The 20162-nt window shown below is 44.3% G+C and overlaps 1 protein-coding gene across 1 annotated transcript; it reads left to right on the top strand.

Annotated features, from left to right (window-relative positions):
* Positions 1 to 2778: 2778 nt before the first annotated feature.
* TSGA13 (testis specific 13) lies at positions 2779 to 20039 on the top strand. The gene is made up of 7 exons (XM_008068871.1): positions 2779 to 2801; positions 5346 to 5424; positions 7824 to 7895; positions 9387 to 9599; positions 15926 to 16068; positions 16660 to 16787; positions 19870 to 20039. Exons 1-7 carry the CDS (start codon positions 2779 to 2781, stop codon positions 20037 to 20039), a joined length of 828 nt encoding a protein of 275 aa, XP_008067062.1.
* Positions 20040 to 20162: the final 123 nt, after the last annotated feature.

The following is a 20162-nucleotide window of genomic DNA, read 5'->3' as shown; positions in this document are numbered from 1 at the left end:
TAGACGGGTGCGACCACATCTGACTACTTTTTTTTTTTTTAACTTATTGTAGAAATGAGTCTTGCCATGTTGCTGAGACTGGTCTTGAACCCCTCACCTCCACCTCCCAAAGTGCTGGGATTATAGACGAGAGCCACTGCACCCAGCCTGATGCAGTATTTTCAATTCCCCTGAACTAGCTGTAGTTTGTTTTCTTCTCCGGTTTTCTCCTGGTCTTTTCCCTCTTTCTCAAATGTCCATTTCCTCTTTTCAACACCTGGTTAACTCACACTTGCCTTTCTAGGCTCAGTTTGGGTGTTAGTTCATTTTCAATCTCTCCCAGGCTCTTCTCAGTCTATGTTAAGCCTGGCAGCTCTTTGCTGCCATGGCACCCTGAATTTACCTTAATGCAAGCATCCTACTCTATGGCAATCAACCATTTCCTTCTCTCTCTTCCTGGCTAAATTCTGAGAGCCTGAAGGCCAAGGATTACATTTGACTTATGTTTTGTTCACATCACCTACAATGGCGGTGTTTAACATGTCATAAATGTTTAGCAAATACATTGAAATAAACAAATTCAAAGCACTGTTGGAGGGTAGTGCACAAATATGCATAAAATTCACATTTTCACTTAAGGACTTTATTCCCTAGGAGGCAAAAGTACAAGTAGAACTACAAGATACTCTGTAATTACACACACAGAAACCAGTGCCTGCAGGCCACAGTTTGAGGTTGGATTAACCTGAAAAGCTGTCTCTTTAGAGGAATGACCTGAGTATAGTAACTGAAAGAAAGAAGATGCAAATGGTCAGAGAGACTGAGGAGAGTGTTTTTTAAGTTTGGGGCTTAAGAAAGAAGTGGTCACTGTGCTTAAGGAATGGGGTGAAAACATTGACTAAGGTAGAGGCTGATGAAGAGGTGGTGAACAGGTCAGCTTGTGTGTGTGTGTGTGTGTGTGTGTGTGTGTGTGTGTGTGTGTGAAACCTAGAAAAATAAATTGGAGACTATAGCAGATTTTAAGTATCTTTGTCCTTTTCATTCTCTGTCCCCAACATAGAATACCGCAGTATTCTAGATTGCCTGTCCATCACAAATTCTCTTTGTCTCCTCCAGAATCCAAAAAAGAATAATTAAGGTATTTTCAAAATGGAAAGTTTCCATGCCAAGTAATGTTGCCTTCTTTACCAAATTGTAACTTCCTAATGTGCTTAAAGGTAGTGTACACCAGGTTTTACCATTTTTATTTTGAATGTAGTTCTGTGTTTGTGTGGTTTTGTTCTGTTTTTGTTTTTTTGCCTGGGCTGTGGACTAGCTGCACAAGACTTGAACTTCTCAATTTGCTGGCTCAATTTAATTTTAGTTTTAATATATAAATGAACTAGACATATGATTCCAGAAAAACTTAAAGGTGAGAAAAGGATGAACAGCTTGTTAGTCTGTTTCTCTGGAAGGAAACTTTCAGGGTTTACCTTATACTAGTCATAAACTCTAGACACAAACCCTAAACAGTCACCTACCAACACTGTCAACACCAACACAGACCTTTCCCTAAACCCATGGGCTTCACAGGAGCTTGGGATGATGGGTCTTTTCAAAGTTCTACTCAATTGCCAAGGCTCACATACTATGATACCATCCAACCCACCTGCTTTTATTTCTTACTACTTAGCAATAACAACAAATAACCTTCCAGTTAGACCACTTCACACGCCATCCTGCAAGGCCTGGCTCAAGCCCCACATCCTTTAGGACAGTGGTTCCCAACCTTTTTGGCATCAGAGACCACTTTCATGGAAGACAATATTTCCACAGTGGTGGTGGGGAGGGGGTGTCCAGTCAAACCTCACTGTTAATCACCACCTCAAGCTCCAACTCAGATCATCAGGCATTAGATTCTCATAAGGAGCACGCAACCTAGGTCCCTCGCATGCACAGTTCACAAAAGGGCTCACCTCCTGTGAGAATCTAATGCTACTACTGATGTGACAGCAGATGGAGCTCTGCTTGCCCGCTGCTCACCTCCGGCTGTGCGGCCCAGTTCCTACAGGTCAGGCCCAGGGGCTGGGGACCCTGCTTTGGGATACATCTTCCCCAAGACTTACTGACCCCTAAATGGTATCTTGTATCTTCCTGACTTACTGACCTGTCAAGAGTATCTTGTGTCTTCCATGTCTAATTGTCTATTTAAAAAGTCTAGCGACTTCCCTCCCCCCAGTATATACACACACTTTCCCAATTTCTCAGACCCAGCCTGTGGATGAGCATGGTTGTATTGAGAGGAGAAATAAAAGATGGCTGCCCCTCCAGCTTTCTCCCACTACTGACATGTGTGAATTAATTTTATTTCAGGTCTTCAAGTAATCAGGTCTTCAGGTCCTCATCACTGTCATAGAGTTAGAATGTCACCTTTAAATCATTTGGGTAATGCTCTCCATTTTGCAGATGAGGAATTTGAGACCCCAAGAGATGAAGTGACTTACCTGATATTTTAGTTATATATTTGTCATTCTTGTTTTACACTGAATAATCACTGTCTCCCTCCTTCTTCCATTTTTAAACTTAATTTCTTGAGGGTAAGGATTGCCATGTCCTGTGTATTTTCCACATCCACAATAACAACTAGCAGTCTTCTCTTGTTCCCATACAGGATCCAGAATGGGACTGGACACTCAATGTGTGCTAAGGAAAGAAGACTTGGATTAAATGGAAACCCCGCAGAACGCGAACTATACAGAGACTCTGAATCTGTCCTTGGGTGAAAACCTGTCTCGGGTTGGCCAAATAGCCATGAAAAGCATGGGCCAAAAGAAACAAATCAAGTATGTGGTCTTAGATGCTCTATGAAATTATAATACCACTTCTGACTCACTTACCATAGCACTTTGTATGGTGACAGCCACTGAGTAGACCCTCATTTTAATTGACTGACTGTTCCCAGATGAAAAAGCAGATCTTGGTCTATGTTTCATGCAGCAATAGGAGTAGCTTTGCCAAAAAGAAAGCACCGGCCTGTTCCAGATGATCACTGTTGGGTGAAGACAGACTTTTCATGTAGTTCTGTGCCTTAAATTGGCCTCTAAGAAGAGTATCTGGGATTCTGTGCTGCTTTTGCTACAGTGAAGATTATATGTATTATATGATTAATTGTTAGATAATATAAGGCAATAGGGCACATCAAAAGGGCACAAACTTTAAGATGTTAAGACGAATCTTGGTCTCTCCACATCAGGTCACCTGCTCCCCTTAGGACCATTTTCAAGCCCTCTGGCCTGAGGTAACAGTGCACCTGGTGGTCAGCAACAGATGGAAGGTAGCCATTTTTGGATGGGATTAGATCTTTGATGTGGAAGTATTTGCACCATGGGATAGCCAGTTGACCTATTCACTGCATTGCTTGGCTGTTTCTACTTTTCTTATTTTGGCTCTCATTCTATCCTCACTTTTTAAAAAATTTATTGTTATTATTATTATTTTTGAGTCAGAGTCTCACTCTGTCACCCAGGCTGGAGTGCAGTGTGGCACGCTCTCAGCCACCCCAGTATCCACCTGCTGGGTTCAGGTGATCCTTCCATTTCAGTCTTCCAAGTAGCCAGAACTACAGGCATGTGCTACCATGCCTGGCTAATTTTTTGATATATTGTAGAGACGAGGTCTCACCGAGGTGCTCAGGTGATCTCAAACCCCTGGGCTCAGGCAATCCTCTCACCTCGGCCTCCCAAAGTGCTGGGTTACAGGCTTGAGCCACCATGCCCGGCCTCTACTATCTTCTCTTTTAAAAAAGAGAGGTCTAGTGAAGGTGGTTGCCTAATTCTTCTGAATTTAACTCCAAAATGAAACTGTCTCCAAAAAGGAAGCATTTATTTTCATCATTAACTCCATCTTCTTGATGAGCATCTTATACTATGTTCAGGCAGTAAATGGATTTAAAAGAAATAATTCAGGGAATCCAAAATACTTTATTATTAAAGATTGCAACTTCTGCCCCTCCCCCAATTTCCCCACAGGGAATGTGTGTATCAGAGTGAAGGATGGAAAAGTGAAAGAGCAGAATACAAAAATATTTGCCGTTGGCTGGACTCAGTGGCTCAGCCTGGAATCCCAGCACTTTGGGAGGCCAAGGCGAGTGGATTGCCTGAGCCCGTGGGTTTGAGACCAGCCTGGGAAACTTGGAGAGACCTCGTCTCTGCAATAAATCAAAAATTAGCTGGGCGTGGTGGCTGACACCTGTAGTTCTGGCTACGTAGAAGGCTGAGGTGTAAGGAACGCCAGAGCCCAGCAGGTCGATGCCGGGGTGGTGGCCATGAGTGTGCCACTGCACTCCAGTCTGGGCTACGGAGTGAGCCTCTGACTCAAAAAAAAAAAAAAAAATTGCCATTGGGGCCAGGTGTAGTGGCTCACACCTGTAATCCCAGAACTTTGGGAGACTTAGCGGGAAGGATTACTTGAGACCAGGAGTTCAAGAGCAGCTTGGGCAGCATAGTGAGACCTCATCTCTACACAAAATTTTAAAATTAGCCTAGTGTGGTGGCACATGCCTGTAGTCCCAGCTTACTCTGTAGGCTGAGGCAAGAGGATCACTTGAGTCCATGAGTTCTAAGCTGCAGTGAGCTATGAGCATGCCACTGCACTCTAGCCTGGGCAACAGAGTGAGAACCTGTCTGTAAAAGAAAAAAAAAAAAATAGCCATTGATGATTATTTTCATTACTCTAGTTTTACGAAGAGAAACTTTTGGATGTGGTTAGGAAGATGAGAGAGCCTATAATCCAAGCAAGGCCAATAAGAATTAGATACAGTTGTAAAGGTCCATGAACTATATTCCTTCTCCTAGATTCATTGGGTAATCATTGACCAATCATAGGCAAAGGCAGAGCCATTTCCATGTGGCAGAAGAGAGGGCAGATAGGTATTCAAAACAGCAGATGGTCTTTAAGAGTATTATGAGGGCAATTCTTTCAGGTCCCCTCCTAGTGTGGGAGCTTTTCTGTCCTCTTAATAAATCCTGCTTTCTTAAAAAAAAAAAAAGTATTATGAGAGTATTATTAAGAATTTCCATAAACAGTCTACTAGAGTATCTCCTTGAATGTTCTAAAATCCCTATTTTAGAAGAAACCAAACCATCAGGGGTCATCATCTCTCTAAAAGGTCCCACTTGTTTAATTCTCAAACTGAAGTTTTGTTTTCTCCCAGCATACAGACTGGATAGAGTCCTATTCTCTACTACATATTCAACTAGTGATCACCAAAATTGGACCCTTCTAAGTTAGGCTCCCAGATTTTGTTCAGGGAGATTGAGACCATGCAGAAGTCCAGGCCTCGGAGTTAGAAATGCACCTTGGAGTTGGATGTTCTGTCTCTTTTTCAGGTTTCAAAATGTCATATCAAAGATGTCAGAAAAAAGCCCAGCTAAACCTGAGAAAGGAGAATTTTTTGATAGTGAAGAGGTAAGGAAGAGCATTAGCAAATATTTCATTTGTAGTCCTTTGGAGTTGCTTAGAAGTGCTTTATAAACTGGGTCTCATAAGTTCCTATTGAAAAGCAAAAAGGAGTATTTATATTTTAATTTGTGTACTCTCATGAAAGAGAAACAGAGGTATAGAAAAATAAGAGATGAGAATACATTAGCAACAAATCAGGGCACAAAATCCAGGAGCCAGAAACCTCTTTTAGGCAGTAAGGGAGTGCTAAACCCTAACTTACCTGAGCTTGACAGCTACCTCTCGTAGCAAGACACCATTGGGTATCTTGGTTGCATTGCCAGTTGAATTCAAGTGAATTTTCCAGGCCAATTTTTATTTAATCAGCCAGAAATAATGCAATTTAACATAACAAAGCTAAAAACAGATTCCAATTTGGACAATCTTGTGGGTTTAGTCTGCTGCTGGACATTAATTTGGAATAGAGATACAATACCTCAGAAAAATTCAGGAGTAAAAACATTTTCCCTGGAGGCTTCTCCCTAAAATTAATTAAAAAAAAAAAAATCTACAAAAGAAAAAGTCTTCACACTACCCCCAAATACATTTCTCCTAAATGTCTATGATTCTAAATATGTCATGCATTTCATATTAGGGAGGCAAGTTTTTGGTAATATATTTCTGTTTTGAACAAATGGACTTTATTTTCCAAAAGGTAATGAAAATTAAATCATTGAGGCTGGGTGTGGTGGCTCACGCCTATAATCCCAGCACTTTGAGAGGCCAAGCCGAGAGGACTGGTTGAGCACAGGAGTTCGAGACCAGCCTGGGCAACTTGATGAGATCTCATTTCTACAAAAAATTAGCAGGGTGTGGTGGTGCACACCTGTAGTTCCAACTACTTGGGAGGCTAAGGCAAGAGGATCGCCTGAGTCCGGGAGGCTGAGGCTGTGGTGGCGGTGAGTGTGCTACTGCACTCCAGCCTGGGCAACAGAGTGAGACCCCAATTGAAAAAAAGAGGAACTGCTTGTGCCTTTGGATTTGCCCCATGTTCCAGCCCTTGCCTCCTGGGAACTGTGTGCCCTTTTTCTTGCTCCCTTTCCCTCCCCTAAGAATTGCTGCCATCTGATCTTTTCCTCCTGGAGCTTAGCAATGCCTCCTCTCCACCTACAGTCTGTCCCATTCTTTCCTTTTTTTAAAGTCAGGTTCTCACTCTATCGTCCAGGCTGGAGTGCAGTGGCACAACCACTGCTACTACAACCTCGACCTGCTGGGCTCAGACAATCCCTTCCACCTCAGTCTCCCAAGTAGCTGGGACTACAGCCATATGCCAACCATGCCCAGCTCATTTTCTTTTTGTAGAGCTGTGTTGTCCAGGCTGATCTTGAACTCCTGGGCTCAAGCAATCATCTGGCTTCGGCCTCCCAAACCACTGGGATGGCAGGTGTGAGCTGTCGCCCCCAGCTGTCCCATTCTTTCGACCTCCCTCTTCTTCGTTCGCCTTCATGCTTTATTCACCTTGCTACATGCCCCTTTCCTCTGCACCCACCTTCTTGGGGTACAGCAATCCTTAGACGTGCTGATCCAAACACAAGAGTGTGCACCCTGTCTTTTTTCTGATTTCTGATAATGCCAAACCACAAGAAGAGAATTCAGAGTTTTTGTCTGCTCGGGCTCTTGTCATGACTCATCCCTGGTCATGGCCATACAAGAGAGAAGGCAAGAACACTGGGGCCAGCGGGAGGGAAAGGAACAACCTCAGCCCCTCTACCGCCAGATAGGACACCTGGACAACTCATCATTACCCAGGACCACCCCTGGCAGAAAATACAGAGTGGCAGACACCATGTCACCAGCACTCAGTGTGTATTCTGTGGTGTTTTTGGAAGGACTGTAGTCCTACAGAGATGTTCCAGAGTGCAAGCTGCACTCACTACCCTCTTCCCCCACTCCCAGCTTGGATGGCAGAGTGGTTCAGGCCCAGCACCCACAGGCCCCTGGGTGATTGCCCTTCTGTAACTGACTTTTTTCCTTAGAGATGGCCCTCCGTATTGGTTCTCACCAGGTCTCGCTCCTGCAGCTCAAGGAAGAACAGAGGAAGGGGGTGTGAGACCTTGGAGTGACTTGCCCCAGTCTGAACAATGCTACCCTTAGCTCCTTCCTGGCCTAATAGATTTTCCTGACATCGCATAGGGTTGGTCCCCATTTCACGGACAAGTCTCCCCATAGGGATGCTTCAGAACCCGGCTCTCACTCCTGTGGTTCTAGTTCTAGAAACCCAGAGTGTAAATGCTAAAGCTCACTGTACTCATCACTCGGTATATATAAGCGAGAGACTTGTTAGCGAGATGAAAGTGAAGTAAGGAATGGGGCACTGTTTAAGAGAGGGACAGCTGGACACGGCTAACTTTTGTTATTGTCTTTAGATTTTTGATGCAGCCGGGCAATCAAAATTTATTCTGGAGAAACTTCAGCATTATATAGAACATCCCAACCTGGTAGGTGAAGAAAGCGTTTCCCCCAGACCTCTGAGGGCAAGTTCCAGCAGCGTACCCCCAGTGCTTCCAAGTGCTCCCACGAGTGTGTGAACTCCTAGGACAGGAAGGCAGAGCTGGGACTCCACGCCAAGGCAGAGCTTGAATCAGGTGTTGAGGTGGGAGGTGGGAACTGTCAAGACAGTCAGTGATCCCTGATGCTGAATTTTTTTTTTTTGAGTCAGGGTCTCACTCTTTCACCCATGCTGGTGTGCAGTAACAAGATCACAGCTCACTGCAGCCTCAGCCTGCAGGGCTCAGGCAATCCTCCTGCCTCAGCTTCTTGAGTAGCTGGGATTACGGGTGCATGCCACCACGCCTGGCTATTTTATTTTTATTTTTATTTTTGTAGAGAAGAGGTCTGGTTATGTTGTACAGGCTGATCTTGAACTCCTGGGCTCAAGCAATCCTCTCAACTCAGCTTCCCAAAGTGCTGGGACTACAGGTGTGAGCCACTATAGCCAATTTGATTTTTTTTTTAATTGAGAAAACATATTTACGATCGGGAAAAATGTATTCCTAATCTATTTTCTCCCTTCCTTGTCCTCTGTCTCTAACCTCTGCCTTCTTCCTACTGAGAAAAAAGCAAAATCAGTGCGACCACCCCTTCCCCACCCATCCCTTAAGGGACCTGCTGTCTTTTGTGACTGTTTTTCTTTGGAATACTGTGCTTGTGAATGCATGCTAATGTGGTTGTACCTGTGGAGAAATACTGGGGTGTGGGAAGACATAAATGAGGGAAGGTGTCGAATTGTGTGCTGTGCCTGTTACCTAAGAACTCCCTCAGCAAGGAAAGAGTTGAGAAAGGCCAGCTAACTTCAGCTACATAGAAATTTCTGCTTGCCCTGCTATGCGGGGCCTCATGGTACAAGTTTTTGAAGAAGTTGCCTTGCTCCTTTTATTGTAGAAATCTTTCCATCCCATTTTTCCAGTTCCTGAGTCTATTTCAGGGGGATGCTCCAAGGAGGGAAAGGGATAGAGGGATTCCGACAGTTTCTTTTGCTTTCTTTCTTTTTTTTTTTTTTTTTGAGTTGGAGTCTCACTCTGTTACCCAGGTTGGAGTGCAGTGGCACACTCATGGCCACAGCAGCCTCGACCTGCTAGGGTCAGGTGATCCTTCTGCCTCCGCCTTCCAAGTAGCTGGAACTACAGGCATGTGCCACCATGCCCAGCTAATTTTTTGATTTACTATAGAGATGAGGTCTCGCCAAGTTGCCCAGGCTGGTCTCGAACTCATGGGCTCAGGCAGTCCTCACTGGCCTCCCAAAGTGCTGGGATTATAGGCGTGAGCCACTGCACCCAGTCTGACAGTTTCTGATAAATACATTTTGGAGCGGGTTTGTCCTGCCCCTTTTCAGCCTCTGTCCTTACCCCACAGAGGCAAAGGATTAGTCAATTGATTCGTTCATCTTCTCTTGACCTCTTTTCTCTCTGGAAACCCTTCTGTCGGCTTAGGCCCAGTACTACAAGCCTTTGAAGCCCACTGCGCTGCAGAAATTCCTGGCTCAAAGCAGGAAAACCACAAGCTTCATGTTAAAAGTGACAGAGTATGACCAGGACAAGGCCTTGCTGATTATAACCAACAACCCACCTCCCTGCTCAATCACTCAGCAAGAAAAGAGCAGTGCGCCCAAATACTTCTCCAAAGAATTACTGCTCAAGGTAATGGTACCGAGGGAAGTTTGCTGGTATCCTAAATATAGATTCTGCAGAATTAGAAGGGAGCTGAGTCAACATAGAGAACAGTGCTCAAGAAACGACCTCCTTCTTCTTAGTCCTGGCCCTGTGCTTCCTAAAACAGAATCTTGAGAGCATGGAAAATACAGTTAGAACTTGACCAACTTGCGTCATGAAATTTCACTGCAGGGAGAAAACGGGGTCTTCATTGGAACATGCTTCGGTTGAAGATACTTAGTTGCTAACTAACACTGGGTAAACTGTCCACTGGCTTGCTTGCTTTCTTTTTTTTTTTTCCGATGGGTAAACTACTTACTCTAAAGTAGTACAAGACAAAGTGAGAAATGAGGAGATGGGAACAGAAACGAGTATCTAAATGAGAAAGGAGTAAAGGGCTATGCTTTGCACATGGTGCTCTTGGGTGTCAGGAAAAGGGGAATTGACTAACACAGTAGCCAGACATTTGAAACACTGTTATAGACTGAAGATCAACTTCCATTCAATAAGCGATTACCGAACACACAGTAAGCTAAAACCAGATTATAAAGATGGTTCCCGAACAGTTCCTACCTTGAAGAGTTGAATAGAAGAGACAGATCAATACATGAGATTTGTGAAAGTAATGATAACATGGCAGGATATGTGAACAAGAGAAGAATATATAAGATAATAGATGTAGAACAGAGAATAGTGTCTGTCGGGGAAAATGGAGTGATCAGAGGGTCATCTGCGGCAAAAGAACAAGGGAATATTCCACCCACAGGGAAGTACACAGGTATGGAGATATGAGAAGTGAGGTATGTTCAGGAAGATGGGAGATAGGCAAGGCAAGAGATTTAAGGATGGTAACAAATTTGTGTTTTAGAAAGACCAGCTTGGAGGTTGAAGAAATGTGTGTTTTAGAAAGACCACTAAACCGGGCTCGGTGGCTCAGCCTGTAATCCCGCGCTTTTGGGAGGCTGAGGTGAGTGGATTGCCTGAGCCCACGGGTTCGAGACCTGGCTGGGCAACTTGGTGAGACCTCATCTCTACAATAAATCAAAAAAAATTAGCCGGGTGTGGTAGCGCGTGCTTGTAGTTCCAGCCTCTTGGAAGGCTGAGGCAGAGGATTGCTGGAGCCCAGCAGCTCGAGGCTGCGGTGGCTGGGAGCGACCACTGCACTCCAGTCTGGGCAACAGAGTGAGACGCCAACTAAAAAAAAAAAGAAAGACCACTAATAGTTGTGGAAGAGATACAAGCCAGAATGATACAAGAAGGGACCAAAAACACTGGAATTATCTTTTGGAGGGCGGGCCCCTTGTAGTACAGGCTTTTCCCACTAGGTGAGTGTTCTAGGAACCCATCGGCACCACAGTACCAGCTAGTGTTGTGGTGAGAGGCTGTAGTCAGCGTCATTGAATTTTTTTTTTTGAGATTCTTTGTTTATTTCACAATGGGTTATTTACACAAACAACCTGCCCGCAATGAATTGAGTGTTGAGCAGTTTTTGACCAAAAACAGCTCGACCCTGTGCCCCACGCTTCCTATTCACCCAATCTCACCCCAAGCGACATTTTAATTTTCTTTCCTGGATGAAAAAGTCCTCAAAGGGAAACGTTTTGCCGGTGTGGAAGAGGTGAAACAACAAACAGCAGAAACACTAAAAGGCATCAAAGTGAATGAATTAAAAAATTATTTTGTGCAGTGGGAAAAACATCTCCATAGGTGTATTGCCCCAAAAGGAGGATACTTTGAAGGTGACTGAAGTTTAAACATGCATGAATAAATGCAGATTTTAAAAATAAATAATTCTGGTTTTTGGGAGGTACCCCTCATAAGTAATGAAGTTACTACGATAGTCAAGGTGAGAGACATTGAAGAGGTGAACTAAATCATCAGCAGAGGAACTGAAGAAAATTTACTTAAGAGATACTTTGGCCACTCACACCTGTAATCCCTGCACTTTGGGAGGCAGAGGCAAGAGGATTGCCTGAGCCCAGGTGTTCGAGACCAGCCTGGGCAACTTGGCAAGACTTCATCCATACAATAAACCAAACAATTAGCTGGGCATGGTGGTGTATGCCTGTAGTTCCAGCTACTTGGAAGGCTGAGGCAGAAGGATCACCTGAGCCCAGCAAGTTGAGGCTGCGGTTGCCATGAGCATGCCACTGCCCTCTAGCCTGGGTGACAGAGTGAGACTCTAACTCAAAACAAAAAACAAAACAAAAAAACAAGAGAGATACTTAACAATCAAAATCTAAAAAAAGGTCTTGATACCCTTGAGAGGGCTTAATCTAACAAGAACAAATTAAACAAGATCAGCAAAAGTGCACATAAAATAATCTAAGAGGAATTTGTTTGCTGGGTACAGGATTACCTGAGGCAGATTCTTATAGTAACATGTGGTGAGTTTGGAATTAGTGTGTCCTTAGTTGCTAGAGGGATGGCACTGAGATCCTTCTTCAGGTGGAAGATAAAATGCTACTGCCCAACGGTCCATGACGACCAAGGGGTGAACAAGTTTACTGCCTGGGATCTCTTGAGTCCTGAAACTTACTCTTTGAAGGTAAGCTCAGTGGTCATTTCTCATGGTAGTGGATGGACTATCCACCACCAGAGATACATGCCAGGCCAAGATTGCCTTGATTAAGATAAAGAAGGTGATCAAGTCTATCATGTAAGCTGGGTACAAAAGCAGCTTTCTTCCTACCGCTAGCGCTTTGTGAATACTCCAGGTCTGGTGCAGAACCTAATCACATTCATGAGCAAATTGTTACATTGCATTCATGGACAGAGTTAAGACTCTGATTGTCAAAGACTGTCACCATGGTAATTTTATGGGGCTACTTGAAGCAAGCCTAAGAAGCTGGAAATGCCCAATATCTACAATACCTCTTGAATATCCATGCTGCCTTCCTCCGCTTCCCTTGCTGGAAAAATGTGACACTCTTTTGTGAACTTAGGATTATATACAAGAAAAGCACTATTTGCTATGTTCAGGCATGTGTATAAGAAGAGTGTGAGTTCTACTAGGCAAGTCATGGAATGTACCAGATGAGTCTATTATACCAGCTTACATGATAGACTTGATCACCTTCTTTATCTTAATCTATTGTTACACTCACAGCCCCTTCTAAGTGAAACTGACCCTATCACAAACTCCTGAAGAAGAGAATGTCCTAAAAGGTTCTATTTTGTACACCCTAACCCTGTCTCTACTCCTTGGTGGGACCAGAGGAGGATGCCAGACCCAGTAAAGCAAAATTCATAGACTGGTTAGTAACCTATGGTGTGGATTGATACCTTCAAATCAAAACCAAAACCAGTCAACCTATTAACAACCAAAATCCCTGAGCTAATCAGATTCTTGTTTCCAAGTATCTGAATTGGGAAACGAAGAGACTGAGGCAGTGGGGATGAAAACTAAAAGGAAACCTAGAGTGAGGTCATAGAATCAAACCGTGAGGAAGAAGGGTCATCAGAGAAGAGTATGGGAAGGTGGAAGATGTAGGGGAGTAGAAATACATAAACGGAAGCTGTTGGTAGAATAGATATGATATACAGGGGGTGCCAAAAATGTCTACACATTTTAAGAGACGTTAACAATGTATGATTTTTCAAAGTTGAATTGAATTATGGGCACCATGTGTAGTATGGTGCTCGCCCAACTGTGCTTCCACCACTTTCTTTGTCCTGCCTGTTGTATGGTGAGGCTAGCACTCATTTGATGAATGCCATCTTTTGAGCGATTGTCAGACTTAAGAAGTGTATACAGTTTTTTGGCACCCCCTGTATACAGAGTGAAGGTCAGCAGCAAACAAGGTTTTGAGAGGAAAGCAGGCAGACAGTAGGAGAAAGATGTTTGTGATGTGTTAAGAGTCAAGGTGGTCGGTCCTTAGCTAGTGCTGTCTTGAATTCCAATTAACTTTTTAGTTCCTATTATTCTGTTATTCATGCCAGCCCTGCTGAATTTCTGTTCTTTTTATGGCTGGAGAGTTACCTATGCCTTAGTTCCTAGGCACATGTGCTCTCCCAGTAAAATACCTATTATCAGAGATAATCTGAATGGATATCTATTTCTTAAAACTAGAGGAGCTTAAGGGCCGGGCATGGTGGCTCAAACCTGTAATCCCAGCACTTTGGGAGGCTGAGGTGAGAGGATTGCCTGAGTCCAGGGTTTCAAGACCAGCCTGGGCAACTTGGTGAGACCTTGTCTCTACAATAAATAAAAAAAATTAGCAGGGCATGGTGGTGCGTGGCTGTAGTTCCGGCTACTTGGAAGGCTGAGGCAAAAGGATTGCCTGAGCCCAGCAAGTCGAGGCTGCGGTGGCCGTGAGCATGCCACTGCACTCCAACCTGGGCAAGAGTGAGACTCCAACTCAAAAAACAAAAACAAAAAACTAGAAGAGCTTAAAGAGAATACGTTCAGAATTAAAAAGACATGATTCAGAAGCAGCAAAGTATTAAAAAAGACAAAAAGGTTTTAAAATTCCAGTAAAAGAAGCTTATATGTCAATTAATTTGTTTGGCCATTCAGTAAACAAATATTTACTGAGCACTTACTATGTGCCAGGTGCTATTAGGGGTTCTAGGGCTATCAGTGACTAAGTCAAAGTCTCTTTGCCCTAACGAAGTTTAATTATAGTGAAGTAGACAGACCATAAGTAAATGATCACACAGATGATGTATACATGATAGATATCTGACAAAGCAGGAGAAGGGGATGGAATGTGATGGGTGTGAGTGGCCATTTTAGACAGTGTAGTTAGTACAGGTTCTCAGAAGAGATGATGACTTTTTTTGTTGTTGTTGAGTTGGAGTCTCACTCTGTTGCCTAGGTGGGAGTGCAGTGACATGCTCACGGCCTCCATAGCCTCCACCTGCTGGGTTCAGGTGATCCTTCTGCCTCAGCCTTCCAAGTAGCTGGAACTACAGGTGTGTGCTACCACACTTAGCTAATTTTTAAAAATTTATTGTAGAGACAAGTTCTCACCAAGTTGCCCAGGCTGGTCTCAAACCCCTGGGCTCAGGCAATCCTCTCGCCTCGGTCTCCCAAAGTGCTGGAATTACAGGCGTGAGCCCCCATGCCCGGCCTTAGGTGATGACTTTTAATAGAGACTTTAACAGGGTAGAAAGATGCAAATACTACACCTGGGTTATTGTTTTTATTTCAGATTGCCACACATTAGGAAAAAGATAAATTGTAATTTTCTTAAAAGAGATAAAAAATAAGGGAGCCCAAAGCCATGTCATATGAAGAAAAGTGCAAGATACTGGAGAGATTAGCCTGGAAGAGACAGAACTTTTAGGAAGAATGTGATATATATATTTAAAAATGTAAATATATTTGAGTGAGAGTCTCACTCTATTGCCCAGGCTGGAATGCAGGGGCACACTCATGGCCACCACAGCTTTGACCTGCTGGGCTCAGGCAATCATTCCGCCTCAGTCTTCCCAGTAGTTGGAACTACAGGCATGCACCACCACACCCAGTTAATTTTTTGACTTATTGTAGAGAGGAGATCTCACCTTGTTACCCAGGCTGGTCTTGATCCCCTGGACTCATGCAATCCTCTTGCCTTGGCCTCCCAAAGTTCTTATATTACAGGCTTGAGCCACCATACCCAGCTACTTTTTTCAAAATGTTTAAGGACTTTGTGGCAGACAGATTAAATTTGTTCTGTTTAGACTATAGGGTAAAAGTTAGAGAGAAATTAGCTATTGGCTGATCAAAGATGAAATCGGGGTTTTGTCTGCTTTGCTTTTAGGTGTAGAAAGAGTGACTACTTGATAATGAGATCGTGAAGGGGATGTGCATGTCAGATGAACAATAGGACCGAATGACTCAGGATTCTTTCTGAAAGTCTTTGGTTCTATGACCTTCAGTAATGATGAAATTATTACCTCACAAAACATCCCCTTCTGTGACCTTTTCACTGCAGAGGAGGAAATTGACTGTGGCAGCCATCTCCTAGAAAGGACAGTAGAATCCCATGGATCTACTTCCCAGTAAGGTGTCGAATGTTTGGTTTCTCAAGAAATTCACTGGTTGAATTCTTTCTCAAACTGCATGGCCTCCTCTGCCATTCACTTCCAAGGTCCAGGAACCCGTTTTAATAACTTAGAAGCTGACCAAGCTTTGGACGAGCCATCTGGCAGTGAAACAGATGAGTACTAACCCACTCGGTGAACTGCTCCCTCTGATTCTGGTTTCTGAGTTCCTGCTTCCCTCTCTGACAGGTGTTGCTATGTCATTTTAGGGCAACTGGAACTCGGTCCAGCCTTCAAATTCCGAGGTTGTTGGTCTCTCACTTTTCTTACCTTTACTTTTCCTACAGGAAAGTCCTCATCAGCACCAATCCATTGAGAGCCTCTGGCCACCTGTGATGCCTCAGAAAAATAAGTTAAGGTCTGGGCTGAAACCAGTCTTCCCTCTAATACTGTCTGGCGATCCTACTTCCAAGCGAGAACAATGGTTTAGGTGAAGTCCTGGCTTTTCTTGTAGTCATTTTCTTGTACTCTTCTTTTTCTTATCCGTGTTACTGCTTCTTTACAATAGAATTTAACACACTTGGTTGTAGGGAACACATACAGCCATATTATAATAAGACACACACCTTCTCTCTGTTTACATGCTAATGAAAGAGAAACAGTAATGCAAATCTAAGGTTTTCCACAAAGGGATTTCAAGAGTGAAGTGCCATAGTCAAAGGTCTGTGCTTTGGGGAAACAGAAAAAATGTACCCTCCATTTGAGTTAATGGATATAATGTAGGAACAATGTGTTATGAGAACACATAGACAAGTGAGGTTTTATTTTAAACTAGTTGCAGGAGCAGCCTATTTCCAGTTTAGAGAGGACACAGCAGAGTCTGGAGTTCCTTCAAAGGTTTACAGTGCCACATTCAGAAGCATCCCTCGCAGCTGAACATACTCCCACTTGGCACCAATCAATAACTCTTGTCATTGTCCGTCTTCTTCCTCAGAATCTCTGAGAACGTAGCCAACGTTAAAGTAATTGAGACCATTAGCCCCCTGCTGTAAGATCTACTAAACGAATTCTCTTTGTCAAGGTTTTCCACGGACAATGATTTCAAGAGTGAGGGGAAGTATTCAAAAGTGTACGCTTTGAGGAAACAGAAAGAAATGTACCCTCAGCTCAGCTTCGCTCTGGACCGTGAAAGAGATATGAGGAAAGATGGTAAGTTTTTCTTTCAGAGCGATGGCTTATGGGACTGAGATGTGGGTTGCAAGTAGACTCTGTAGGGATTATAGGTGTGGACAAATTGGCTTCTCTCATGGTAGTTTCAGGGACTGTTTTTCCTTGCAGCGTTGAAGTGAATAACTAACAGAGGCTCAGGTGTTGGTGAGTTTTGTACTTTTTGTCTAAATCCTCAACTTTCAAAAAAGGTGTAGCCTACGGTTTTTCAAGCTACATCACCCACTGCTTTAGCAGTTTTTGCCATACTGATGAATTATTTGGTCTATTATTTACGCAACCCTTTTCTTCAAAAGGACTTTAACAAATTCTTGTCCTGGTTACTACTATATCATTGACATGATGGTTTCGATATACAAATTATGTTTTTCTGACATACACTAAATTCATAATAATTAAACGTGGAAGGTTTATCTGTGTACCATCCAGAACCACTCAGTGGTATGAATAGTATACTTTGAGGAAGCCTGTTCCAGAAGGGCCCAAAGATAACTCTGTGTGTCTTAGAGGTCCACAAATCTCTTTAGGGTTGGGGCAGGGCATGGGGTGCAAGGGACTTGGGGTAAGGTATGACAGAAGGTGCAGTGATAAACTGCCTCAGGTATATCATTCATTTCACAACATCTGTTGGGTACCTACTAACTGTTCGACAATTATCAAGCACCAATAACACTTGTTCAATATGTGAAAGAGATGAACCAGATCATAAGAGGCCTTGTATAATATTTAAAGAAGCGTTGGAGTTTTATCCAGGAGTAGGCAGTTGGGACATGCTGAAGGCCTTCAGAACACTGAATGCACATTCATGTGTTAACTGTGGATCTGATGGGTCCCAGAGGTCACCAGCTCATGACTTCAAGAGAAAGTTCGTCTTTCCTACTAGGTTTCCTCCTCTCCTCAAGCAATTCCTGGTTCCACAAAGCCATGCTAGTGTTGGCTTAACACTTTTGCCATTCTCTCAGCCCACAGTCATGACTCTAGAGGCGTGCAGTCAGATTGTGCCATTCATTAACTGGCTCCTTCCGGCTTCTCGACTCCTGCCATACTTGTGTGTCCCAATTCACCTCCACCGCCTGCCTCTCCTAACTTCCCATCGTCTGCATGGCTAAAACCAACCTGTGGTATTAAACAAAACTTCATAGATACAGAGAAAAGTTGAAGAACAGCAGAGAGGGACTTAATTGCTTTAAAAGGGGCTACTCTTAGGCCAGGTGCAGTGGCTCATGCCTATAATCCCAGTACTTTTTTGGAGACCGAGATGAGAGAATTGCCTGAGCCAACAGGTTCGAGGCCAGCCTGGGCAACTTGGTGAGACCTCATCTCTACGATAAATCAAAAAGTTAGCCAGGCATGGTGGCATATGCCTGTAGTTCCAGCTACTTGGAAGACTGAGGCGGAAGGATCGCCGGAGCCCGGTAGCTCGAGGCTGTGTTGGCCATGAGCATGCCACTACACTCCAGCCTGGGTGACAGAGTGAGATTCTGACTCAAAAAAAAGGGGGGGGGGGTACTCTTAAGCTCAGTCTCAAACTCAACCTCTGGCACTTTATCCTTTTTTGAGGCTCTCTGGGCTTATCTGCACTGTCTCTGCCTGGGCTCCCAATACCCTTGGGCCTAGGAAGAGGAAGAAGGTCTCTCTTCCCCCAAAGCCTGTTTATTTAAGTGCGAATTTCGATTTCTATCAAGGGAAACTCTGCCTACAAAGTATGGTTTGAACTTTATAAGATAGATAAAGCAAACATAATAGTTAATAGTACAGTTAGTCAAGTCAGAGTTAAAAACATTTTTTTTTGAGTTGGAGTCTCACTCTGTCTCCCAGGCTGGAGTGCAGTGTCACACTGCTCATGGCCACTGCAGCCTCGACCTGCTGGGCTCAGGTGATCCTTCAGCTTCGGCCTTCCAAGTAGCTGGAACTACAGGCACGCCCCCAACTACACCCGGCTAATTTTTTGATTTATTGCAGAGACGAGGTCTCATCAAGTTGCCCAAGTTGGTCTTGAACCCGTGGACTCAGGCAATCCTCTCACCTTGGCCTCCCAAAGTGCTGGGATTATAGGCATGAGCCACCGCACCTGGCCAGAGTTAAATCTTAAATGATACCACAGGAAGAATAACAACATTTCCTCTTAAATCCATATCTGGGGAAAATACTTTCTCTACAATCTAACCTTACTTAGGTTAGAATTTCTCTAATTTTGCAGGGCACAATCCTGTTAAGGATACAGCCAATTTACATTTCTAAACAGAACACTCAATACTCAGTATGCAACGACTATTAGAATTATGGTTTTACGGTTTCCCTCAAGAAAAGTGAGAGGATTCTTACTTTACTTACCTATCTAGGGGGCCCATTGTGGTATTTCCTAAACAAAGCCAGTCTGCTGGGTAATGGAGTCAATGTCTACCCTTCAAGCAGAAGAAACCGCTAGCCATTCCCCACACAATGTTTCATGTTTACCAGGCATCCAAGTAACTAAAGATGACATACAAAACCATTTGGATGGGGGCTATTACGGTTGTTTAGGGGGCTGTCCAAGAGATAGGTGATAGCAGGAGGGATCAGGGAACAGAATCAAGTGACACTCACAAGGCGGAATGCTTCCAGAAACTGGGGAGGGAGAGGAGCAAGGAGATGCCATAATGAACGCTTCCAAACAACAGGGGAGAGCTGAAAGAGAATCTGGAGAGTGCCACTGTCAGACAGAACGGATCAGTTTACGATTGAGAAAACATAGGCGAGAATGCGCGTTCATTTAGTGAGAGTTACTCATCAGTATGCTTTCAGATGGAAGCATTCGAAAGAGGGAGGATTAAACAAGGGAGGTTCTACACTGGCAGTGTATTCTACACTGGGTACTGCTGAAAACAAGGCATCCCAGTGATAGCGAAGGTTGGGAGTGGTAGTCCGCGGTCCAAAGTGGTCCAAAGCCCACCCTCTTGCTAAGAGCGAAGGCCCGCCTGCTCGGTCCCTCGAGGCAAGCCAGGCTCTCTCGCGCCTTTCAGAAGCGCCTTTCCGGCACTTCTGAAAACCCACGTTCGCCTCGGTGCCCTGTGCTTTGTCGTAGCTCCCCAGAAGTCAGAGAGTAAAAGGCCGACCTCCCGGGCGGCTCGGGAGCCACTAACCCTCTCCTCGCTCCTGCAAGAGAAGCCCACCAAGACCGCGCCCGGGGAAAGCGCCTTCCGCAACGGGAGGGCCCCGCACTGGATTGTCAACAATGCCATCGTCACGAAGTGAACGCAGACCCTTCAGGTCTCCCGCCTTGCCCTCCAAGAGCCTGAGGGACCTGCAAAAGTCGTCAGCCAAATAAAACCGCATTCCAGCTTCCGCGGGCGTGGGCCGCCGTGCAGCAGGCCGGGC

The sequence above is a fragment of the Carlito syrichta genome, unplaced genomic scaffold (assembly GCF_000164805.1).
Source record: "Carlito syrichta isolate Samal-C Ts95f unplaced genomic scaffold, Tarsius_syrichta-2.0.1 Scaffold311617, whole genome shotgun sequence".
NCBI lineage: Eukaryota > Metazoa > Chordata > Mammalia > Primates > Tarsiidae > Carlito > Carlito syrichta.
This window is presented reverse-complemented; position numbering and strand designations above follow the sequence as displayed.

Coding starts and splice junctions, on each gene's coding strand:
- TSGA13 (XM_008068871.1), top strand. CDS start 2,779: ATGGGCCAAAAGAAACAAATCAA. Junction 5,425..7,823: donor AATTTTTTGATAGTGAAGAG/GTAAGGAAGAGC, acceptor TATTGTCTTTAG/ATTTTTGATGCAGCCGGGCA. Junction 16,788..19,869: donor AAGAGATATGAGGAAAGATG/GTAAGTTTTTCT, acceptor GCTTTGTCGTAG/CTCCCCAGAAGTCAGAGAGT.